The sequence below is a fragment of the Balaenoptera ricei genome, chromosome 5 (assembly GCF_028023285.1).
Source record: "Balaenoptera ricei isolate mBalRic1 chromosome 5, mBalRic1.hap2, whole genome shotgun sequence".
NCBI classification, from domain to species: domain Eukaryota; kingdom Metazoa; phylum Chordata; class Mammalia; order Artiodactyla; family Balaenopteridae; genus Balaenoptera; species Balaenoptera ricei.
Genome location: NC_082643.1, coordinates 115133468 through 115160474, shown reverse-complemented (window position 1 = coordinate 115160474; position 27007 = coordinate 115133468). Strand labels below are relative to the sequence as shown.

General features: G+C 37.7%; 1 protein-coding gene and 1 long non-coding RNA gene across 5 annotated transcripts in view; one reads left to right on the top strand and one right to left on the bottom strand.

Annotated features, from left to right (window-relative positions):
• AP1AR (adaptor related protein complex 1 associated regulatory protein) overlaps positions 1-4663 on the bottom strand; it is a 39154-nt gene extending 34491 nt beyond the window's left edge. For 2 of the 3 annotated variants that reach the window (XR_009503357.1, XM_059923438.1), the window contains exon 1: positions 4173-4663. Coding sequence is in view for 2 of the 3 variants with exons in the window: in XM_059923438.1 (XP_059779421.1) it covers positions 4173-4255 (83 nt within the window). In the remaining variant the exon portion in view is untranslated. The remainder of the gene's footprint in view (positions 1-4172) is intronic. The other variant, XM_059923437.1, reaches the window with a different exon arrangement.
• Positions 4022-9633, top strand: LOC132366089 (uncharacterized). 2 transcript variants are annotated; one of them, XR_009503358.1, is made up of 3 exons: positions 4022-4737; positions 4816-4958; positions 9233-9633. It is a non-coding gene; the product is annotated as an uncharacterized LOC132366089 (long non-coding RNA). The 2 variants fall into 2 exon arrangements; XR_009503359.1 differs by having other exon boundaries at positions 8952-9633.
• The last annotated feature ends 17374 nt before the right edge of the window (positions 9634-27007 follow it).

The following is a 27007-nucleotide window of genomic DNA, read 5'->3' as shown; positions in this document are numbered from 1 at the left end:
AAAAGTTAAAATACTAAGGTTTATGAATGAGTTAAAGTTTTTGAAATTAGAATAAGTCATTGTTTTCCTTTTAATGTTATTCTGATGTGTATTCTGACATGATTTTCTGAATGAGAGAACAAAGAGTGAGATCACACTCTTTACCCAAATGCAGAACTGCATATAATCCTGAGTATTCAGATGGACATTATGTTGCATGTTTGAATGCCATGCAACTCATCATCTGTCACAGAAGGAAAAAAAGGTTGAGCAACTTAGCTGTAGGAAATAGTTGGCAGATGGAAATTGTTAAGCAAGGGAATGGCATGATCCAGGGTGGTTTTTAGAAAGCTTAACTCTACTGATAGGAAGGGGAGATGGCATGAAGTGTAGAGATACAACAGGGAGAGCAATTTGAAAGACAAAGTTTAAGGAAGAAGCACAGAGGAAGGAACAGGTTCAGTATGTATTAAGGAAAGACCGAATAGCTGATTAGTGAGGACTATAATGTTCGTGGTATAGAGACTGTGAACAGAGCTGTTAAGGGAGTCCCTAATCCCTGATTAGGGAATACATGAAGCAGAGGAAGAAAAAATCTAGGGGGAAAGGAAATGCACTATTTCAGATATTTAATGGGACACAAATATTAAATATTAGATACTTTAGATAAGTTGATTTAAGGAGCTTTGGTACATCTAAGTATATCTCTTCAATAGGCAACTGAAAATACAGTGCTGAACCTCTGAAAAGAAGCCTGTTCAGAAGACATGAGATTTGGAAGCGGTGGTGGTTGAAACCATAGGAGTGGATGAAATTAAGGGAACTAAATAAAGAAGAGAAAAGACAGAGAAAAATTCCATATTTAATGGGCAGATAGAGTAAATATAGCCAGGACAGGAACAGGAAAATAAAAAGATAAAAGCAATGTTGCAGAGGTCAAGTGCATAGTTTCAAGAAAAGGAAGACAGCTTATCACACAGAATAAAGAGCCAAGTTGTGGAGATATATGCATAAGATCTCCCAGTGACAAAGTACAAGATAATGCACTGAGAGATAGAGCAACTAAATGTTTATAATATTTATGTTTAATAAAATGTTTATAATGTTTAATACAAAACCATGAGATATTAGTGGTTAAGGGTAAAGGCTCTCAATTCAGAGGGACCTGGGCTGCAATCCCAGCTCTGCTATCTTGGGCAAGTTAAACTTTCTAAGCTTCAATTTTCAACCTACAGTGTATATAATAGTACTCACCTTCCTCACAGAATTGTGGTGAGGAATAAATGAGATAATGTAAAATACTTAAGAACAGTGCCTGGAACACAGGAAGTAATCATATGTTGGCAGCTATTATTAAAATCATTTCTACCAGGAAAGAAAACAGCAAATCATTGTAAATTATCGTCTGAAGGCAACTTTGTTGCTGGAGCCAAAAAGGCCAACAAATGTTAAATATCAAGAGAGATATAAAACATGAGCATACTTTCATATAAAACTACAGTACATCTTAACCGGAACCACTATGTGCAATTATATGGTAAGATAAAAATAGGAATTAAAATACAACACAACAAAACTTAATTGGATCTTCAGTTTGAGAAAGAAAAAATTAAGAACACGGTAAGTGTCTATACAAAAGATTTCTCATACTACCCAAAAAAAAAGGAGAGCTGACCAGCAGATGGAGCCCTCTAGAATGTGTGGTAGGCAAAACTCCCTGGAGTGAAAAAGGATGACTCATTAGGATGTCTAAATGTTATTCCTTGAAGATATTTAACTCCCTCTGCTTTAACCATCAAATAACTTTATTAGTAGCAAGGTTTCTGACATACCTTAACACTGATATTGATATTCTGACTAGTCGACATATTCTAGAATATAAAATACTAGAATTCTCTAATATGTTATAAATTTAAAAATAGGTAATTCTGGTTTTGAAATTGGATAGTGAAAAGTGAGTGATCTGACTCTGAGCTACCCCTGGGAAATCTACAAGGCTAAGAAATCAGGCCCTGGATTATAACGCACCCTTGTGAGGCCCAGCTTAAAGCAGCCTAAGAAAGCCCAGGATTCTTCCACCTATGGTCACTACATTGACAAAATATAAATCAAGTTTTTGAGATTGCTCCTCAACTTTTTTGCCCTTAGATGAACTACTAGTTAAGTACCTAGACCTATAACTGAAAGAAAATCAGAACTACCAGGTGATTAAAAAAAAAGCAACTACTAACATGAGAGGTAAAGTTTAACCTTATTCTGTAAACAACAATTAACTATAACCACCTTCCTCTGCATGTTTATTAGAAGCTCCTAAAATGTTAAAATGAATATAAAACAATAAGTTAATCAGAAGATTCAAGTAACGGACTGTCCAAACCTACATTTATGCATTAAAACAAAAGGATGGATATCATTATTATATTGTTTTAGATGACAGTGTCCACAACCCCCAGACTCTCACTGCCGCAATAGAACTTGTTTGTTCAAGTTTTGCCCACAGCCGGAAGAGTACAGATCCAACTATTATGATTTTATGACACATCTACAGACAATTAACACTCACAATGATTCACTGATTTTCCCCTCACCCTTCCCTATGCTGTCAAGTTCATGTGCTCAGGGAGTAAAACCTGTAATTTTAATGCTATACTCTAAGGAAAACATTTTCAGTTTGTAAAATCACCATCAAAGAACAAAACCCCGAAATCCCACAGACACCAAACAATGTACTCCAAAGTGAAATATAAATGATTTTTGCTTACCTAATTTGAGTATAAGATCCTATTTTTAGTTATCCTACAACACAACTACAAATGAACAAATAAAAATATTAACAAAGCCAAAGATTCTGTGGCACCTAGTCCTTAGGCAAGCCTATTTAAGCAGCTTGACTATTATAAGTATCCACGAATAAAAATTAGAAGTAACTTAGATGACTTTTGCTGACAAGACAAAAGAGCTGCCATGTTCCCCTGTAACAGTAATAACCCTTAAGTCAGGAAAACCAAAATACTAAAACTAGGCACAAAGTCTTCAAGTCCTTACTTTTCCATTCAAGGGACACTTAGTGTAAAACCCTAACTACTCTGCATCAGAGAGGTGACACAATGCCTGATGAACGAATGAGTGACTCATATAAGATCTACACCGCCAAAAGATCCAAATGATAAATCACTTGGCTTCAGTATGTGTCTATGTTGAACATCTTATTATCTAATGATGTTGGTTAAATGGGACAGATCGTGAAAACTCAGCAATCTGTTCCAGAAAGTGCAAAATTAATATCTTATTCCTTACATAAAGTGGTGTGGTTCAGATTTTCAATTCTAAGTTTGAATTCCTGGGAAATATTTAACAACAACAACAAAGGCAATTTCCAAGGAATTTAAGTTTTTCACTACCTTATGAAATAAAAAACACAAAAATGGAATAATTACAAAATTCTATTATTCTATGGATGGTAGATGAGCAGAAAAACCTAGGCATATCCCAGATTTAATCAAGAGAACTTCAGAAGGACTGTGATTTCCCTAGTGTTACAGGGCTTGTAGGTAGCAATCAGGGTATGGCATTCCCCTCGAAATTCAAAAAAATTAATATGAAAAAGCTACACACTGCTCCTCTTGTTATTAACATTAAGAATCCGAATGCCCAGTGGAAACCCAGCAATTCGCAAGTATCAAAGAACGGCTCAATGTCTGAAACCCTATTTTACTCCAGCATCCAAATGACTTATACTAAAAAATCTCTCAGAGACAACAACTTTTTGGAAGAGATTCTCCACCTGCTCTGTCAGAGCCAAAGAGAGAATCAAACACATAGCTACTACCAGCTTTAGCAATAAACCAAGCTCAACGTAGGGAGTGCTCGGGTCGCCGTGGATCCTGTTCTACTGACCATTCGTGTGAGGGTGCCCCGTGCTTCCTAGAGATAATGCCTCCCGTCACTCTTTCCCCGCGTGATAGCGCGCCCGGCGAGAATCTCGCTCGGAGGCGGCAAGAGCGACACCCCGCCCCCTTCTCTACCTCTTTCCCAAGGCCTCCACTACGACAACCCGCTCGACGCCTGTTCAGCCGTGAGGGTACCGGGGCTCCCAGCCTCCTCTAAGCCATTGGGGGAGTGAAAGGGGTTCCCCGCCAGGGGCCGAATAGGAGGAGCCAGCGGGCGCCGGGCCCCTCCCTCCGGGGGCTTACCCTCCGCCTCCGCCTACTCGCTGCAGCCGCCCAGCTTCCTTGCGGAGGAGCCCGAAGCACTGCGTCCAGCAGCAGTTCCCCATTGCATGCCGCCCAGGTGCCGCCGCTCCTCCTCCTCCTCCAGCTCAAAGCCCAAACCCAGGCCCGTCAGCCGCATCCGCGCGGCACGAGCCGAATGGGGGTTCGGGGACCGAGGGCGGGCCGGCCGGAGCGCGGCGGAGTGAGAGGCTAGGGCGACGGGAGGGACAGGCGCTCGGAACAAAGGCAGCGGTTACTCCAGCGGCCGCCGAGTCGCCGCTGTGCGAGGGAGGAGTGCCGGGCAGCGGTCTCTAGACTCCCTCGTTGTCCTCATGGCCCCTCGCTCGCCTCAGACCCCGAAGCTCAGATCCAGTGACCGCCTCCAGGCGCCGAAAGAGGCCACTCCCCGCCCTCCGGCGCACCCAGACCGGCGCCTGGCCACAGTCGCCGCCACACCCCCGGGCTTTCCCGGGCCCCAATAGGCCGTTACCTCGGCTGCCCCGCCTCCTCCGGCGACTGGCCTTACGTCACTTCCGCCAGCTCCGGGGTAGGCATCTCAGTTCGTGGGTGTGGGTGTTTGTTTTGTTGGACCTTGACCTGACTAGGAAATCTTTTTTCCTTGCAGTTTCCCGCCTCTGGGTCCCGAGCGTCTCCGGTGTCACACTATCAAGGCTCAGTTTTCGAACTTTGTACCAAAGCCTTGTGAGCGGCTTACCTAGAGCCCCGGGCCAGGAGTCATCAGGTGTGAAGGGGGCACTTCTCTGTGAGGTGTGTGCTTAGGTTTTGTTTGTATTACACCATAAGTGGCAAATAGAGTCAGGGAACTGACTGTGGTTGTTTTGAAGCACTAAGAATTTTTTCTCTCTGGTCTCTAGTTTGCGTTTCAGTCTCCATACTGTCAACATTGTAGGGAAGTTTATAAACAGTGCCCTACTGGCCTTATTTGTTCTGTTTAGAATCAAACTGTCAAATAATTTCGGAGGAGCAGTTGGGGTCCAGAGGAAATATGTTAGAGGGCTAAGGTTTTTCAGGGACACCAGCCTTGCTAGTCCAAGCGTGCTTCCCAGAACAGTAGTAGGTGGGAAGAGACAGCTACTCTGATGCGACTTGGTTTGTGGCACCCTCCTCAAGTGCTCCTTTAAAACTAGTTTTTTTTCTGTGGTTGGCCTTAAAATCGGGTGTAAGTCATGGCTTAGTAAACGCCTGGTCTAGTGGATAGGATACTTTAATTACTAACTAACCAGACATGCCAATTTTTATGAATATTTTTACATTTTAGAAAATTGTTATTAATGATAACATATTCTTTGACCTACTCATTTTCTTGCTTCCTGAATTCTATTCCGACCTGGGTTTCAACCTTAGCCCTGCTACTTCACTAATTTTGATTTTATTTTGGTCTTAGTCTTTTTTTGTAATCAAGTGTATAGGGATATATTTGGCCCAATAGTCTGCCATCAGTGAATGTTGGCGGAATGACTGAATGACTTCCTGAATAGTGACTGTATTTTCTTTTCCCGTTTCAGCCCCTGAAATCAAGCAAATATATTTGTGAAATAGTCTTTAAATTTTAACTCTACATGTTTAAAGCAACTGGAATTTCTATTCCAGTTGGAATTTCTATTCTATGGAATACTAGTCAGCAACAAAAGGGAACATATTACTGATACACACACCTTAAATGAATCTGTAGGAAATTATACTGAATGGATACAGTATCACTTTCCCAACCCTACATTTGGGCATGGGTATGAAATCAGTAAAGACAATAGACAAGTGTATCACAGCTAAAGAATTCATTTATATGGCAGTTGCCCAGGCAGAATATTCAGTTAACCAGTAAGAGACACAAATAGATTATTTACAATGATGGGCACTTAATGTCAGCCTTCTAGAGAGACCCCATGTGCCCACCTTCCAGGTAATAGGACCTTTCTCCGTCTTCCCCATCCCTTTCAAAGTTCCTTTCTCTCTCGTAGTTTATCCTGAAGTCAAAGCAAGAGTTTTTCTTACAGATGCTCTGGAGTCAATCAGGATGCAGTCTGTACCTTGAACTGTCTTTTGGATTAGTGGTTCCAAATTGGAATCTCTCTTTGCTCAGAACTCCCTCTGTATTGACTGTTAATCACTTTTTGTTCTTTTGAGATTGGTTGCTACCATCGTGCTGTTTTGGGGGTTAGGGGTTCCCTGCTGGGGAAGAATTCTGTGCTCCCCATTGCCACACTGGTCCACTGAGTTTATCGATGTAAATGCATCCTTTTAATTCATTGGAGCATTGTTTGAATTACCAAATTTACACAGGATACTAGATATGACCACTACAACATGGAGATAATAATGAAATTTACCTTATGGGATTGTTGTCAGTATAAATGATTAAGAATTTAATCAAATGCTTAGTAATATAAAAGTAAGTGCTTAGAATAATATAATTACACATATAATTCCAATCGTGTACTCTGTAATTATGCTGTAATTATCTGTAATACCATAAATGTAATATAAATATTAGCTGTTATTATTATCCACAGACCAAAGGAGATTTTCATCAACAAGTTATTCTTTCCTTTGTAGCTACATCCTTGGCATCCCATGAAAAAACTTAGCTTTTTCAAAATTGCACTTCTTAGGCATGCATTCAGACATACCCCACATTACTACTTGAGATCAGGCTCTAAGCAAGTGTGGCCTACGTGGGAATGAGTTCTCAAACTCTCAGGCCTTATCTGTCCTATGATCTTTCCAGGATGATTGAAAGTCAGAATATCCACTGACTTACAGGGAGACCTCATCCCCTACCAGCTAGGAGTGTTTGTCTTGGGAGCTCACAATCTCACCATAACACAATAATCCAGTATCATTATGTTTCCTAAAGTCTTGTTATTAATTCTTAACTGTGTAAAAAGACCAATAGTCCAATCCAAGTTTAACTTAACCCAGCATTGCCTAGTTCTTTTGTACATATTTACCTTCATTATGAAGTGAAAATTTAGGTGCACTAAACCTAGTTTCAGCTTCTGAATGCTCAACAGTGGCTTGAAAAGAGCATATTTCCATAAAAATGAGTCCTGACGTTTTGCAGGCATGTCACAGCTTAAGTTCATACTTAAAAAGCAAACATTTCTCCAAAAAAAAGTCCAAGTGAAACAACTCTGCCTACAATGCAGACAGCCTTTGCATTATCTTACAGAGGGGTTTAGCTCCTTAAAATCACTCTTCTCAAATGACTTTATTTCTGCAGTGGTCTTTTACTTTACATTTGCATAACTAAATAGCTAAATGGACCATTTAAGTGATTTTCCAAGAACAAAGGGATGCAAAGATGGGCTTAAAGATAAAAGGGAAAGTAGAAGGGGAAATTACTTAACTCTTGGCTGAATCACCAGTGACCCGTTTATTCTGACTTTTGGGTGTGTGATGAGCTTCATTAGTTGGTCAGTACCACTGAGTACAATGCACACTGAGTGATTTCCTTCCTTCTTTGCTCATTCAACATTTACATTTCACAAAGAGAGGGATTAATAACAGTTATGTGATTAATATGAAGTGCTTCCACTGGGTAGAGTTTGTCCCAGATCTCTCTTGCCTGTTCAGAAACTGTGTACTAGTAATTTGAGCAGGGAAAATTTAACACAAGGAATCATTAAGTAGGTAAGTAGTGGTTAACGCTAGAAGAAACTTGAAGGTCTAACAGATGTAGCTACTGCAGGGAGCTGCCACCAGCCCGGGACTGAGGAAAAGTAAGGAGAGAAGAAATTTAGACATTTAGAGGAAGGCCCTACATACTAGACATTCACACCTCTGAGAAGACAGTGTGGATGCCATAGAAACATGCTGCCTATCACGGTGGTAACTGAGAAGCTAGATGGAAAGCTGTCTGCTGGTGAACCCAGTTCTGTAGGCTAGGGGGCATTCACCACTGAAGTAGAGGGCTGTGGCCACTGTGGTAATCACTGCCAGAATTCCTTCCTGCTGATCTGCTTGCCACCATATGGAGAACAGAACAGCAGAAAAAGCGTGAATTGCTTCTTCCAACCTTGCAGTGTCCCTCTAGCACCCTTATTGGAAGATTCCAGCATAGAGCCTGCCAGCAAAGGAGAAAGGTAGTCTGCACAATTGAGTTGTAGCATCAAAAAACAGGGCAAAGAAAGGTGGGAGATATAAAGGAAGCTTTTTAATATTGATGTGATCTGGGTTAGGAAAAAAAAAACCAAGGTCTGTCTTCTTTCTACTTAAGGAGTTGGAATTTACAGTAACCTCAGAGTTTTGAAATGCCAGGCCAAGAAATTAACATAAAAGTGGTTTTGATGCAGTGATGCCCTTGAGATTTTTTGCAAAGCAAAAACATATTTGGTCTGAGGGAGGGATATAACTTCCATCTAGGTTGCACAGGACTCCCGTGGATATAAAACCACACTGAAAATGAACCTGCGATCACATATTACAAACTACCATGACGTAGGCATGACACAAGGATAGCAGAGGAAAAAAAAATCCCATGCATTTTATAGAATAAATGTAATAAAGCAAGCAGATAGATACTCTAAAATAAGTATGTTTAAAATAGTTAATGTCATAAAAAAGAAAGCATGGAAATACAAGAGAATAGTTAATTAAAACAACTAATAGAAATGAAAAATGAAGATATTAAAATCAAACACTAAGGAGAGATTTCTGCTTTCAGTTAAGATGTAGAAGTACTTGAAAGACAAATGGTAACAACAAGAAAAACCTCAACAAAGTTAAAATCATATTTTTCAGTGAGGTCAGTGAGGAATGAAGAATGAAAGAAAACCCTGAGGAACTGCTTTTCAAAGAGAAATGAGGCATTCATAAATGAACAGAAAGCCTCAGCAATTCCCCTCTTGGGAGTAGGCACCTGGTCTAAATACAGGCAGATGGAGAATTAGCTTGTCAAAGATGGAGATGAGAAGAAACCAACCAAGATTTTGACAGTAATGTGGGCTTGTGGGAATTTGGAAGAAGACTATAGTAGATTGAGTTTTCCAAAAATGTCCTCAACAGTATCTTCCATCCTACAGAATCTTTCCTACAATGTGACAATGACATTACTTCCACGGAGTCGTAGTGTTCATGGTCCCTCCCTTGAATCTGGTCAAGTTTGTGACAATGATGAAAATAATGATATGTGAATTCTGAGGCTAAGTCATAAAAGGTGTTATAGCTTCTAGCTGGACCTCTCGGGATGCATGACTTTGCAACCCCAACTGCAATGTAAGAAGTCTAAAGCTGCTGTGGTGTGAGGAAAGGTCATGTGGAGGTGTTCTGGATCATCCCAAGCTGAGTTTGCAGCCAACAGTCAGGATCAACCCACAAGCATGTGATTGGAGCCACCTCTAGAAGATTCCTACTCCCTGGAGGCAGCTTACTCCCAGCCTGATTCACATGATCCCTGAACATAATAAAATGATCTTATTTCAAATTTTATTGTTTTATTTCAGTTCAAATGTCTTTGTTTCAAATGTTTAAACTGCTAAATTTGGGGTAATGTGTGATGGAGCAATAGATAACTGGAATAAGCTCCAAATTTGAAAATAAATTACCCACCTTGACAAATCTCCCCTCTCCACATACCACTTACACCCAAGTATTGCCAAGAAAGCAGCAATAAGGAATAAAGCCTGGAAAATAGATATAAAAAATATACTCCTCTACATCCTCACAATGTTTGGAGTTCTGGGCCTTATCAGAGTTGAATCTAAAAATGAGCCAAAATTATCTGAAAGTACCCAACCTCCTCCCAACTCAAATACTTTAAAAAAAAAAAAAAGACATAGAGTTAATGTGTTTGGAGTTGGGCTAATTATGGGTGAATTAAAGCTAAAAAAAAAAAGTGTGGCTTGACTCTGTTCAACATAACTTTTGGAATAATCTGAATAATCACCCTCACCCTAACTGAGGAAAGGGCTTACACTCTCTGGGAATAATCAAAATGAAACAAATTACATTTTTGTTTTCATTGCTGTTTTACATAAATATCTGTAAATTTTTTTAATGGGCATGAAAATAAGCAGGAAAATGGAACTATAATCAAGAAAAATAGTCAATAAAAGTAGACTTAGAGATGACCCACCTCTTCGACTCTACAGACAGGAACTTTAACACAACTGTTATAAATATATGAAAGCATATACAAGAAAGCATGGATATAATACGTGAAGATATGTAGTATTTCAGGAAAGAAAAACATCAAAAGGAAAATAAATTTTAGAACTAAAAATTATATTGAAAAATACAATACCAGAAAAAATTTTAAAAAGTATCAGTTACTCTTAACAGCAGATTTGATAGTGCAGGAGAAAGGATTAGTGAACTTGAAAATAGTGAAAAAGAAATTAATCCAGAGAGAAAAACAGATTTGGAAAAAAAGTCAGGTTGTCAACAGCCTATGAGATAATATCAGGTGGTTCAACCTATTTGTGCTTGAGTTCCAAAAGAGGGGGAAGGAGAATTGGGTACCAAAAAGTATATGAAGAAGAAATAATAGCAAAAAATTATTTACACTTGATCAAAAACATCAAACCACATAGCCAGAAGAACTTAACAAACCCTACACAGGATAAATACAAAGAATCCACATCTACGCATATCCTGGTCAAATTGCTGAAAATTAAAGATAAAAAGAAAATCTAAAAAAAAAAAAAAAGCATTGGGGAAAAAAAGACTCATTATAGGAGAGTAACAGTAAGAACTCCATCTGACTTATCAAAACAAATGCAAGCCACAACGGAATATCTTTAAAGGACTGAAAGAAAGAAAAAAACAACTGTCAACTTAGAAGTCTATATTTAGGGAAAATATCCTTCAACAATGAAGGCAAAATAAAGACATCTTCTGATAAACACAAACAGAATTTTTAATGCAACAGATTTTTATTACAAAAAATGCTAAAGAAAGTTCATCAGGCTGCATGAGAATGATACCAGATGGACATGCAGATTTATAAGAAAGAATGAAGAGTGCTAGAAATGTGGATAAATATAAGCCACTGGTTTTTTTTTTCTTTAAAATTTTAAAAGGAAAATTGACCTTACAAAGCAAAAAGAACAACAATGTATTGTGGGAGTCGTAGCATGTACAAGTAAAATATGTAACAGTAGCACAAAGGAATGGAGAGGTTAAATGGAAATACACGGTTGTAAAATTCTTCTATTAGCAGAGAAGTGGTTTAATATAATTTCAATTTCTATGGTAAATTAAAGACTCATATAATAATTCCTAAAGCAGGATTTCTTAATCTCAGCATTATTGGCATATTGGACCAGATAATTCTTTGTCATGGGGTCTGTCCTGTACCACCTGTACAGGATGCTTAGCAGCATCATTGGCCTCTAGCCACCAGATGTGTTGTATCCATGTTTCCCAGTGTGACAACCAAAATTTCTTCAGTTATTGCCAGTGTCTCCTGGGAAACAATATTGCCCCTTATTGAGAACTGCTGCCCTAAGGCAATCACTAGAAGACACACAATAAAGGAAATACACACACACACACACACACACACACACACACACACCCACCCAAATAGTTATAGCTGTAAAGCCAATGGAAGAGGTAAAAGGCAATATTAAAAGCAAGGAAATAAACAGACAAAGGACTCAATCCAAAAGAGTGCAGTAAATAAGAAAAAAAACAAGAATTGATGGGACAAATGAAAGACAAATGACAAGATGGTAGAACCAACCATATGAATAATTACTGTAAATGGGCTAAACACATCAATTCAAAGGTAAGAATTTTTTTTGCAGACTGGATTAAAAAAAAAGATCCCACTATATGTTGTTCACAAGAGATGCACTTTTAATATGAAAACATAGATAGATTAAAAATAAGGATAAAGTAAGTTAACTATACAAACACTAAATCATAGAGCTGGTATGATTATGTTCATGTGAGACAAATTGGACATCAATACAAGGAACATTACCAGTGGTAAAGAGGGATGTTTTATTATGATAAAGTTGAATTATCAAGAAGACATAACAATCCTAACTTGTGCATGTACCTAATAATTGAGTCTGAGAATTCAGCTGCCATGTTAGACCATGTGAAGGAGAGCTGAAGTGCTCTGCCCACAGCTCCAGCTAAGCTTCCATCTGACAGCCAGAACAAATTGCCAGCTACGTGAGTAAGGTCATCTAAGCCTTCTAGTTGTCCGGTATCTTAGTTGATATCATATGAAGAAGAACCACCCTGTCACCTTACAGAATTGTGAGAGATAATAAATTGTTTTAAGTCACTGCATTTTGGGGTGGTTTGTTATGCAGCAATAGATAACAGATACAATACTTAAATCTGAAAAATCAAGAACTAGCAATAAAAGCATGTTATTTAGGGATACGAAAGTCATAACTAAAAGAATCAGTAAAAAAAATTTAAAGTGGTTGCCTCTTTGATACTTTATTACCTTGGTACAAATAAATATTTTTTAAAAAGAGAACTTATGAACTAGTAAAAAATTCTGAGGGAGTTGCCCAGGGTCTAGTACATAAAGATGGAAATATGAAAAAGAGGTTAATAGAGTAGTATATAGAATAGACAGGTATAATAGGAGTTCCAGAAGGAGAAGCAAGAAAGAATAGGGTTTGGAAATACTCAAAGAGATAATATCTGAAGTATCATCAATACTTGATGAGAAATGAATCTTCAGATTCAGAAAATACAATTCCTGAGGAAAATAAATCCATATCTAGACACATCATATGAAAACTGAAAAACACCCAAGTCATAAAGATCTTAAAAAGGACCCCAAAAAAGAAACATATTGCATTTATAGGAGTGATGATCCTCAAAAGACTTCTCAATGCAACAAGAAAAACCAGAAGACCATGGAGTAATATACTCAAAGTGCTGAGAGAAAATAAACCAATACTGAGCTAAAACATTGTTCAGCAGTGAGAGCAAAATAAAGGTATCTGTTATATCTAATATATAAAAAGTCACACAACTATGGCATTTACTGTTGTTCAGATACTGGGATACTTTCATACTAATTGGTAAACAACATACTTGTTGTTCCAAGCCCTTGGAGTGTCCCTTAGGACCCTCCCTCCCATCTCTATAGAATCTAACAACTAAAAGGTTAATTCCTGGCACAGAGAGAGGCTTCCAGGACCTTGTTCCAGCCCTGTGAATGATGTCTATTTTGATTAGTTGGGTCCTGCCCATCTGCCAAATCCTGCTTCCCAGGCACTGCCATTGGATGTCCCAGAGAACCCCCAAAGGACTGGCCTATTCTTTGCCTGAGCCTATCACCTGGTCCTTGTTGTGGTGGAGGTCAACGTGGGTACCACTGGAAGTATGTGCAGGTACCTGCCAGCCTACAGGTTTATAAGCCAGGTTGCTATGGCTCCCATGTGCTAGCACCCAATATACAATGTTCTCCAGGCCAAAATGGACTTCTGTCCCACTGGAGCAGCCCTTGTATTCTTGGGGACAAATGCTCAGCACCAGTCTGACTCCCTCCCCAATGCTGTGGCCACCTGCTGCAGGCTGACTCGCCTTTGGATTCACCTTTGAATGGTCACTTGTGGGAATTGTAATCTCCTTAGGACTTTGAGAAAGCTATGAAGAAACAGAGAAATCAGTTAATAGCAGTAATGGAGGCCACTTTTGTCCCTGCTCAGGTGCTGCAAGTTCTTCCAGCATAGGAGACATTCCATGACAGACACAAGGCCACAGAGGATAAGCAGACCTACATGGGTGGTTTGGAGCCAGAGGATGCCCTTTTTATTACCCTATTTATTTTCAGTTCTATTTAATAGGATGACTTTGTTAAAACCATTTTTACACCCTCCATCACAGGCACACAACATTTGTTTTTATAGTAAAAATGAGAACTAAATTATATACTGCTTGCTCTGTGTCAGGCGTCACTATAAACATATATTAACACATTTGGGTCATAGAATCACACTTGGGTCATAGAATTATCACTATCACTCTCATTTTACAAATGGTAATACTAAAACATAAACAAGATATTCAAAACTTAAGTTGAAGAGTTGGTATTTGAACCCAGGAAGCCTAGACACAGAGCCAGACATAATCATTGCAATGTTGTGCTTCTTTTCTTCTGGATTGTAGGATTAGGTTTAACCGAATTAAGTATGATAATCCTGTAAGAGATAATAGAGTTAATAACTATGTAAAAATCTTAGACAGTAATATGAGAATTGGAAAAAAAATTAATATAGGTCAATATTTTAACAATTAAAATTATTAATATTATAACCGCAGGACCAGCTCAAACTGGTCCTTCTCTGTTGATAAAAAGGATGTTTAGTTGTCCTGCAGATACAGCAGAGCCAAAACTGCAAGTCATGTAACCTGGGCATGTGCAGAGAAGGAAAGCCCCCTCAAATAACACTCAGAACCTACATCTCCTCCCCTTGGAACCTGAACACTGGAACCCTTTCAGAAACAAGGGGTCCGTTGTCCAGGAAGATCGGATGCTGAAACCCACCATTACATACCTTACCATCTATGGCCAAGTGTAAAGCTCTCCAGTGGAAACCTGCCCTGCCAGCAGTTGTACATACCAGTCTGTCCTCCATAATTCAAAAAAGTTGAACCCTGCCTCCTGTCTTGCCGGTCGACCTTGCAGTAAAGCTCTTTCTTTTCTTAAAGGCCGGTGCAATAGTATTGACTTCTATGCATGTCTGGCAGCGAGCCCTTGCTTGGTAGCAATATTAAGAGAACTTCTTTATGTTCTGAGACTGTAATTTGCCTAATTACTCTCAATTTAGTGCAGAGTTTATTGAAACAGTTTGATATAGTTTCCTATGTCAAGTCATGGCTAAGAGAGGGGTATCATTCAGCAAGGGACACCTATGTAAAATAAAAGATTGTAATGGCAATTTGTAAAATTCGGTAAGTGATTTGGAAATAACTAGAATGATTTGATGAATGATACACATTATAATTTATATTACTAACAAGCAGTTTTACATAATTCTATAGTATAGAGGACAAAAGTGAAATACATTTTTAATATTTGAATCTATATATTGATTTCTATAGTAATTTAGATTATCGTATCAGTTGTAAAAATTTTTAATAGCACCTTGGAAGTTCTTGAGAAAAAGGGAGGGGGGGAGCCAGCAGTGCCAGGGGCCACCTTCAGAGATTTGATTTAACCAATCTAGTCTCAGTACCTAGCATGGGTATTTTTAAAAGGCTCTCCAGGTAACACTAATGTACTGTCAAGGTTGAGAACTACTGCTCAGCAGCTGAGGTTGGCAAACTACCATCCACAGCTGCCTGTTTTGGTAGATAAAGTTTTATTGGAACATGGCCATCCTCATTTGTTATGTGTCGTGTATGTCTACTTTTGTGTCAAAACACAGAGTAGTTGCTGCAAAGCCAATATGGCCCAAAAAGCCTAAAATATTTTCTATCTGGCCCTTTATGGAAAAAGTTTGCCAGTCCTTTGTCTATAGCACTGAAAATGAATGAACTAATACTATGATAATATTTTTTTAAATCTCCAATAAAATTTTTAATGAAAAATAAACTGGTGAATGATATGTACAGTGTAATACAATTTAAATGGAATTCCAAAATACACAATGCTACCATAAGGCACTAATTTATGTAGTAACTATTTTTTAAAAACTACATAGAAATGTTAAACACAACATTCAGGATAGTAGCTACATGTAGGGAAGAAGGAAGGGAAATAAGATTGGGAAACAGTAGAGGGAGAGGAGAGCTAAACCAAACAAAGAAACAAAACGAGGCAAAAATGGCAAGATTGACTAGAGCTGGAGGATGGTACATAAAGGTTTGTGTTATTCTCTATACTTTTCTAAGTGCTTCAAAACCTAAATAAATTAGAGAGTGGTGGGCACTGAGGCATTTGGATTTTACTTGTAGTACATTACAACAAAATATTTTAAGTATATTAACTTGTTTCATTCTCACAATAATCCAGTGAAACAGGTTTTTGTTTTTGTTTTAATTGAGGTATAGTTGATTTACAAAGTGAAACAAGTTTTAGTAACTCCATGAGGGTAGGAACTATATCTGTATTTGCTCACTATTGAATCACTAGCAACTAAAGCAGTGCTTGGTACTTAGTATGTGATCAAGAAACATTTGTCGAATAAATAAACCAGAGAATGCATTTGTAACTGCAGAAGCCCAGCCAAGCAAAGTGGCTTATACGAAGTAAAACAGTTCATTCATGGAAGAGCTAGCCTTTGAATTCTGGTTACTGACAGCTAGTCTAGTGTCATTTATAATATTCTAAGTTAGCCTCTTTTCTCCTCCTTTTATATAATCTGTTATGCCTTTGAACCAATGGCTTGACAAGAGCTGAACTCGTGTTAGCATTTTTCTGTAGTTATTAGAAACATAATCTTCAATTATGTGATTGAATTTAGTGATTTTGTGTTTTTTGTTGTTGTTTGACATATACAAGAATGGGCACATGGCTTGGTTAACTGTTTCCTATGGGATTGACATGTTTTATGAATTACACATCTGGGAAGAAGGGCTAGGTTCACTTGTTAACTAGGATGGCTGCCTAGAAGGTGGATTGATTTAGTATACAAATCCCATATTAATATTATTTCTAATGTAATTGCCTTTGTTAGTCACTTATTGAATGGAAAAAAAGCCTGCCCCACCAGCCTCCTCTTTCATGCTGCTGTTGTAGCATTTTCTTTTTCTTCTAATCTCTTGATTCTATTGATTATGAATAAGGTGGTAACCCTGTCAACCCCTCACCATCAAAACCAACTTCATCAAGAACAGAAACACAGTTGCATAGCCTTTTAGAATCCTAAAGTCGTTTAAATTAGTTATTTCATTTTTCTTTCTCAATGAGGAAGTTAGATTTACAAATGAGAAAGCTGAACCTAAAATAATTAGGTATCATCCAAATTCAAAAAACCAAAATATGGCAAAGTTATGATTTAGGCCCAAATATGATTTCAAAACCATTTTTTCTTTATGGTTCTAGGAGGCTAATATCAAGTTGGACATGGGAAACTAAAGAGCAAGTCTAAAGCAGTACTTTTCCTAATTTTAGGAGGTAGGTTGTTTGGTTTGTATTTTAATTGGTTCTTAGGCTTTGGATTTGTTATTTTCAGTTCAGAGTACCTAGTGAGTTCTAAAATTGTGTTGGGGCTTTAGGCCAAGGCTAGATTTCCAGATAAAATGTCTGTCACATATCCTGCACTACACACACTTGCTGATAAATGAGTGTTTACTCCACAATGGACTTTTCTCCAATCTGTGAGCCCATGGTGGTTTAGATCTATGCTACTAGGGCTTGCTCCAAACCACATGGCTCAGTGATTGCAGGGAACATCTGTCTATGCTTACCAGTTCATATAATGTATCTTCCCTAGCCATATAAATCCTCACTTGTGTGGATAGTCTATAGCTATATACAATATAGAATATTTTATATACTATTCCTAATGACATAATAGGCATGAAAGGTATTATTCTAAAACAGGTCATGGCGTGAATATACACATTCAATATTAATATTCCAAGTGAAGTAGTAGATAAGGAGATATACTGAGTTAATCTTCTTTAGTTATGTTGTATTTGAAATGTACACAATGTAAAATATGAAAGTCAGGAACAAAAACCACATTCACAGAAAGATAGACAAGATGAAAAGACAGAGGGCTATATACCAGATGAAGGAACAAGATAAAACCCCAGAACAACAACTAAATGAAGTGGAGATAGGCAACCTTCCAGAAAAAGAATTCAGAATAATGATAGTGAAGGTGATCCAGGACCTTGGAATAAGAATGGAGGCAAAGATCGAGAAGATGCAAGAAATGTTTAACAAAGACCTAGAAGAATTAAAGAACAAACAAACAGAGATGAACAGTACAATAACCGAAGTGAAAACTACACTAGAAGGAATCAATAGCAGAATAACTGAGGCAGAAGAACGGATTAGTGACCTGGAAGACAGAATGGTGGAATTCACTGCTGCGGAACAGACTAAAGAAAAAAGAATGAAAAGAAATGAAGACAGCCTAAGAGACCTCCGGGACAACATTAAACGCAACAACATTCACATTATAGGGGTCCCAGAAGGAGAAGAGAGAGAGAAAGGACCAGAGAAAATATTTGAAGAGATTATAATCGAAAACTTCCCTAACATGGGAAAGGAAATAGCCACCCAAGTCCAAGAAGTGCAGCGAGTCCCATACAGGATAAACCCAAGGAGAAACACGCCGAGACACATAGTAATCAAATTGGCAAAAATTAAAGACAAAGAAAAATTATTGAAAGCAGCAAGGGAAAAACGACAAATAACATACAAGGGAACTCCCATAAGGTTAACAGCTGATTTCTCAGTAGAAACTCTACAAGCCGGAAGGGAGTGGCATGATATACTTAAAGTGATGAAAGGGAAGAACCTACAACCAAGATTACTCTACCCGGCAAGGATCTCATTCAGATTCGATGGAGAAATCAAAAGCTTTACAGACAAGCAAAAGCTAAGAGAATTCAGCACCACCAAACCAGCTCTACAACAAATGGTAAAGGAACTTCTCTAAGTGAGAAACACAAGAGAAGAAAAGGACCTACAAAAACAAACCCAAAACAATTAAGAAAATGGTCATAGGAACATACATATCGATAATTACCTTAAACGTGAATGGATTAAATGCTCCAACCAAAAGACACAGGCTTGCTGAATGGATACAAAAACAAGACCCATATATATGCTGTCTACAAGAGACACACTTCAGACCTAGGGACACATATAGACTGAAAGTGATGAGATGGAAAAAGATATTCCATGCAAATGGAAATCAAAAGAAAGCTGCAGTAGCTATACTCATATCAGATAAAATAGACTTTAAAATAATGTTACAAGAGACAAGGAAGGACACTACATAATGATCAAGGGATCAGTCCAAGAAGAAGATATAACAATTATAAATATATATGCACCCAACATAGGAGCACCTCAATACATAAGGCAACTGCTAACAGCTATAAAAGAAATTGACAGTAACACAATAATAGTGGGGGACTTTAACACCTCACTTACACCAATGGACAGATCATCCAAAATGAAAATAAATAAGGAAACAGAAGCTTTAAATGACACAATAGACCAGATAGATTGAATTGATATATATAGGACATTCCATCCAAAAACAGCAGATTACACTTTCTTCTCAAGTGTGCATGGAACATTCTCCAGGATAGATCACATGTTGGGTCACATATCAAGCCTCAGTAAATTTAAGAAAATTGAAATCATATCAAGCATCTTTTCTGACCACAATGCTATGAGATTAGAAATGAATTACAGGGAAAAAAACGTAAAAAACACAAACACATGGAGGCTAAACACTACATTACTAAATAACCAAGAGATCACTGAAAAAATCAAAGAGGAAATAAAAAAATACCTAGAGACAAATGACAATGAAAACACGACGTTCCAAAACCAATGGGATGCAGCAAAAGCAGTTCTAAGAGGGAAGTTTATAGCTATACAAGCCTACCTCAAGAAACAAGAAAAATCTCAAGTAAACAATCTAATGTTACACCTAAAGGAACTAGAGAAAGAAGAACAAACAAAACCCAAAGTTAGCAGAAGGAAAGAAATCATAAAGATCAGAGCGGAAATAAATGAAATAGAAACTAAGAAAACAATAGCAAAGATCAATAAAACTAAAAGCTGTTTCTTTGAGAAGATAAACAAAATTGATAAGCCATTAGCCAGACTCATCAAGAAAAAGAGGGAGAGGACTCAAATCACTAAAATTAGAAATGAAAAAGGAGAAGTTACAACAGACACCGTAGAAATACAAAGCATCCTAAGAGACTACTACAGGCAACGCTATGGCAATAAAATGGACAACCTGGAAGAAATGGACAAATTCTTAGAAAGGTATAAGCTTCCAAGACTGAACCAGGAAGAAACAGAAAATATGAACAGACCAATCACAAGTAATGAAATTGAAACTGTGATTTAAAATCTTCCAACAAACAAAAGTCCAGGACCAGATGGCTTCACAGGTGAATTCTATCAAACATTTAGAGAAGAGCTAACACCCACCATTCTCAAACTCTTCCAAAAAATTGCAGAGGAAAGAACACTCCCAAACTCATTCTATGAGGCCACCATCACCCTGATACCAAAACCAGACAAAGATACTACAAAAAAAGAAAATTACAGACCAATATCACTGATGAATATAGATGCAAAAATCCTCAACAAAATACTAGCAAACAGAATCCAACAACACATTAAAAGGATCATACACCACGATCAAGTGGGATTTATCCCAGGAATGCAAGGATTCTTCAATATATGCAAATCAATCAATGTGATACACCATATTAACAAATTGAAGAATAAAAACCATATGATCATCTCAATAGATGCAGAAAAAGCTTTTGACAAAATTCAACACCCATTTCTGATAAAAACTCTCCAGAAAGTGGGCATAGAGGGAACCTACCTCAACATAATAAAGGCCATATACGACAAACCCACAGCAAACATCATCCTCAATGGTGAAAAACTGAAAGCATTTCCTCTAAGATCAGGAACGAGACAAGGATGTCCACTCTCACCCCTATTATTCAACATCGTTTTGGAAGTCCTAGCCAAGGCAATCAGAGAAGAAAAAGAAATAAAAGGAATACAAATTGGAAAAGAAGTAAAACTGTCACTGTTTGCAGATGACATGATACTATACGTACAGAATCCTAAAAATGCCACCAGAAAACTACTAGAGCTAATCAATGAATTTGGTATAGTTGCAGGATACAAAATGAATGCACAGAAGTCTCTTGCATTCCTATACATTAATGATGAAAAATCTGAAAGAGAAATGAAGGAAACACTCCCATTTACCATTGCAACAAAAAGAATAAAACACCTAGGAATAAACCTATCTAGGGAGACAAAAGATCTGTATGCAGAAAACTGTAAGACACTGATGAAAGAAATTAAAGATGACACCAACAGATGGAGAGATATACCATGTTCTTGGATTGGAAGAATCAGTATTGTGAAAATGACTATACTACCCAAAGCAATCTACAGATTCAATGCAATCCCTATCAAATTACCAATGGCATTTTTTACAGAACTAGAAGAAATCATCTTAAAATTTGTATGGAGACACGAAAGACCCCGAATAGCCAAAGCAGTCTTGAGAGAAAAAAACGGAGCTGGAGGAATCAGACTCCCTTACTTCAGACTATACTACAAAGCTACAGTAATCAAGACAATATGGTACTGGCACAAAAGAGAAACATAGATCAATGGAACAAGATAGAAAGCCCAGAGATAAACCCACGCGCCTATGGTCAACTAATCTATGACAAAGTAGTCAAAGATACACAATGGAGAAAGGACAGTCCCTTCAATAAGTGGTGCTGAGAAAACTGGACAGCTACATGTAAAAGAATGAAATTAGAACACTCCCTAACACCATACACAAAAATAAGCTCAAAATGCATTCGAGACCTAAATGTAAGACCAGACACTATAAAACTCTTAGAGGCAAACATAGGAAGAACACTCTGTGACGTAAATCACAGCAAGATCTTTTTTGATCCACCTCCTAGAGTAATGGAAATAAAAACAAAAATAAACAAATGGGACCTAATGAAACTTCAAAGCTTTTGCACAGCAAAGGAAACCATTAACAAGACGAAAGACAACCCTCAGAATGGGAGAAAATATTTGCAAAGGAATCAACGGACAAAGGATTAATCTCCAAAATATATAAACAGCTCATGCAGCTCAATATTAAAGAAACAAACAACCCAATCCAAAAATGGGCAGAAGACCTAAATAGACATTTCTCCAAAGAAGACATACAGATGGCCAAGAAGCACACGAAAAGCTGCTCAACATCACTGATTATTAGAGAAATGCAAATCAAAACTACAATTAGGTATCACCTCACACCAGTTAGAATGGGCATCATCAGAAAGTCTACAAACAACAAATGCTGGAGAGGGTGTGGAGAAAAGGGAACCCTCTTGCACTGTTGGTAGGAATGTAAATTGATACAGCCACTATGGAGAACAGTATGGAGGTTCCTTAAAAAACTAGAACTAGAACTGCCATATGATCCAGCAATCTCACTACTGGGCATATACCCAGAGAAAACCATATTTCAAAGAGACACATGCACCCCAATGTTCATTGCAGCACTATTTACAATAGCCAGGTCATGGAAGCAACCTAAATGCCCATTGACAGACGAATGGATAAAGATGTGGTACATATATACAACGGAATATTACTCAGCCATAAAAAGGAACAAAATTGAGTCATTTGTTGAGACGTGGATGGATCTAGAGACTGTCATACAGAGTGAAGTTAAGTCAGAAAGAGAAAAATAAATATCGTATATTAATGCATGTATGTGGAACCTAGAAAAATGGTACAGATGAGCCGGTTTGCAGGGCAGAAGTTGAGACACAGATGTAGAGAACAGACATATGGACACCAAGGGGGGAAAACTGCGGTGGGGTGGGGATGGTGGTGTGCTGAATTGGGCGATTGGGATTGACATGTATACACTGATGTGTATAAAAGTGATGACTAATAAGAACCTGCAGTATAAACAAACAAAACAACTAAAAAAAAAAAAAAAAAAAAGAAAGTCAGGACCTATTCAGACTTTTGTCACTAGGGAGGAAAATATTTTCAAAAGTAGATTTTGAATGATCACTAACCCTCTGTGAGAGGTTGGACTTTTCCATGCTTTTTCTTTTAGAGTACAGGAACCATGTTGAGTACCTAATAGCTAGCAGAACAAAAGATTCAGCATTTTTTTCAAAGGCAAATTATTTGGTTTATGTCTGTTCTCATTTTTCACATCTTTTAATTGGTGTAAATACTATGTTTGTGGTTGGATTAAAAGATTTTTAGAACTATTTAGACTAGAGATTAGCAGCCAATTATCTCATTTCATAGTAAGAAAACCACAGCTCACAGAAGTTAAGAAACAGAGTTGGGACTAAATCCAAAAGTCCAAATTAAGAGTGTTAACCCTGACCTCCCTGAATAGTTCAGTTGCTAATTCATATTGAAAGTTATTTTGAAATGTTGAATTTATCTAATTCTTTTGAAATCTACTGCTAATTCCTCAGTCAAAGCATTTACTAAGTATCTAGATATCTATAGGATTTTATTTTATTTTTTAAATTTATTTTTATTTTATTTTATTTTTTATTGGAGTAAAATTGCTTTACAATGTTGTGTTAGTTACTGTTGTACAATGAAGTGAATTAGCTATACATATACCTATATTCCCTCCCTCTTGGACTTCTCTCCCCCCCCTCCACCCCCATCTAGGTCATCACAGAGCACCGAGCTGAGCTCCCTGTACTATACAGCAGGTTCCCACTAGCTATCTGTTTTACACATGGTAGTGTATTTACGTCAATCCTGATCTCCCAATTCGTCCCACCCTCCCCTTCCCCCACTGTGTCCACATGTCCATTCTCTACGTCTACATCTCTATTCCTGCCCTACGAATAGGTTCATCTGTACCATTTTTCTAGATTCCACATATATGCATTAATATGCGATATTAGTTTTTCTCTTTCTGCCTTACTTCACTCTGTATGACAGACTCTATGTCCATCCACATCTCTACAAATGACCCAATTTCGTTCCTTTTTATGGCTGAGTAATATTCCATTGTATATATATACCACATTTTCTTTATCCATTCATCTGTCGTTGGACATTTAGGTTGTTGCCATGTCCTGGCTGTTGTAAATAGTGCTGCAGTGAACATTGGGGTACATGTGTCCTTTTCCATAGGATTTTAAATTGGACTTAGTGCTTCCAGTTTCTTTTTACTCCAATTCATCTTGTTTTTGTTTCTGAATTTATTTGCTCCCTACTAGTGCCCTAAGTAGTCCTTAAATTTTTTTAAATGATCATGAAATATTTTATCTTTACAAAATGATATTATTGTAGATCAGGAAACACACTCTGAGAGGGAGATTTATGCTCAGGAAGTCTACTGTGACATGTTCTTGAGATCAGTGCCTATAAGGGGAGGAAAAGAAGTAAGATTGGGCAGAGGGAGTTGTTGGGCAGCTCTGGAGGCCAGGCCTTTATACTCCTATATCTGCCTATATCTGCTGCTTCTGGAGAAGGGGAAAACATTGGGTGAAGTGCCTCTCTTTGGTTAAGGGCAATTCCTAGAGAGGGCACTGTCAGCTGCCAGTTTCCCCAGAAGGCATGAGTGCTTTAGGCCTGAACAGAATTTTGAGTGGTACACTACAGCATCCACTATGAATATATATAACATATGAATAAGACATAAGAAATAAAACAAACACTCACTGTGTTGGAAAGAGTAATCCCTGCCCTCCTCCCCACCATACACACCAAGATGTCCATGTACTAATCCCTGGAGCATATGAATATTATACCTTACATGGCAAAAGGGACTTTGCAGATGTGATTACGTTAAAGATCTTGAGATGGGGAGATTATCCTGGATTATCTGTGTGGGCCAGTGTAATCACAAGGATCCTTATTATAGGGAGGTAGGAAGGTCAGAATCAGAGAAGGACATGTGATGACAGAAGCAGAGGTTGGAGCAGTATGGCCAGAAATCAAGAAATGCAGCAGCCTCTAAACACTGGAAGAGCCCAAAAATGTATACTCTTCTGGATCCTCCAGAAAGCTCTCAGCTCTGCCAACACTTTGATTTATGCCCCATAAGACCCATTTCAGACTTCTAAACTTGAAAACTGAAAGATAATAAATTTTAATGTTTTAAAGCTACTAAGTTTGCAATAATTTGTTACAGCAGCAATAGGAACCAGTACACCTCTGTGCTCTCACCCCAGAGTAAGCAATAGAATGCTAAACGTGCCTTTGAGAGCCTCTGTCTACCCCTCTCCAGTCACATCCCTCTCCTTTCCTACCAAGGGTAGCTACTATTCCGAATATTAATTTGATCATTTCCTCAATTTTCATTATAGTTTTACTCTATGTTTATATATTTCTAGTGGTACATTAAGTGTTTATGTTTTCATAGTATTCTGAAGTTGCTTTGTCACTCTACATTGTGTTTGAGATTCATCAATGTGATGTGTGGAGCTGTGGTGCATTTATTTTACTGCTGTTGTATTCTAGTTTTATGAGTATATGGCAATTGAGTTACCCTCTTGTTGGTTGTTATTCTACCTTCTCATACTTGCTTTAATCTAGTAAAATTACTGCAGATTGTCCTCTGAATGGGTAAGGGCAACGTCTAAGGAAAAGCACATCAGAGAGATCAGTGTAGTATCACAATCTTTCTTTCTATTTACCTCACCTTCTTTCCTGACAAATGAATATCCTTCTCATTTTCATGGCCTTATTTATTTATTTAAATCGTTTTTACATCTTTATTGGAGTATAATTGCTTTACAATGGTGTGTTAGTTTCTGCTGTATTACAAAGTGAATCAGCTATATGTATACATATATCCCCATATCCCCTCCCTCTTCAGCCTCCCTCCCATCCTCCCTATCCTACCCCTCTAGGTGGTCACAAAGCACTGAGCTGATCTCCCTGTGCTATGTGGCTGCTTCCCACTAGCTAGCTATTTTACATTTGGTAGCGTATATATGTCAATGTTACTCTCTCACTTCGTCCCAGCTTCCCCTCCCCCCTCCCCGTGTCCTCAAGTCCATTCTCTACGTCTGTGTCTTTTTTTTTTAACTTAAAAATATTTATTAATTCATTTATAGTAACAATAATCAACCTATTACGTGTCAGCATAAATCACGTTTTTAACAGAAAATATCTATATTTTCCAAAACCAGAGAAAATATGTGAGAAGAGTGGCATTGTTTTATATTAAGTTCTTTTTACATAAATTTACATCACATTTTTTTTTATTCAAACAGAAAGTCACAAAAATTATAATCATCCTCATCAGTTCACTCAGCCCCATGTAATTAATTTCTTTTTCATCTTGATCTTTTGTTAGCACTTTTATGAATTCATCAGTTTTCCATTAGAGTTCTGAAAATGCTTATTCATTCATTTCAGCAGTATAGTCAGTTACCAGAAACCTGTACTTGTCAGAGTCTTTTCCATGAATTCCTTGAAGATGAAACCCGTTTATGGGAACATTTTTGCAAAAGCATCAGAGTACACCCAGGACTGTCTGAAAATGACAAAAGACTTAAAAATGACCACGGTTAAAGATTTGATGTAAGTTCATAGTAATGCAATTGACAAGGAAATTTAGTTATTTCTGGGATATACATTTTAAAGTAATAACTAGAATTATGCCTTATAACATTATACCAGAACATATAAGATTTTTAGAAATTTCATGTAATGTCTGAAACATTTACATTAACATATTTCCATACAAATAACCCAAAGAAAGTTTAGTATAAGTGTTTTTTTAAAATTTTTTAATTTAATTTAATTTATTTTTTTTTACAGCAGGTTCTTATTAGTCATCAATTTTATACACATCAGTGTATACATGTCAATCCCAATCGCCCAATTCAACACACCACCATCCCCCCCCACCCCCCACGGCTTCCCCCCCTTGGTGTCCATATGTTTGTTCTCTACATCTGTGTCTCAACTTCTGCCCTGCAAACCGGTTCATCTGTACCATTTTTTTAGGTTCCACATACATGCATTAATATATGATATCTGTTTTTCTCTTTCTGACTTACTTCACTCTGTATGACAGACTCTAGGTCCATCCACCTCACTACAAATGACTCAGTTTCGTTTCTTTTTATGGCTGTGTAATATTCCATTGTATATATGTGTCATGACCGAATTTAAA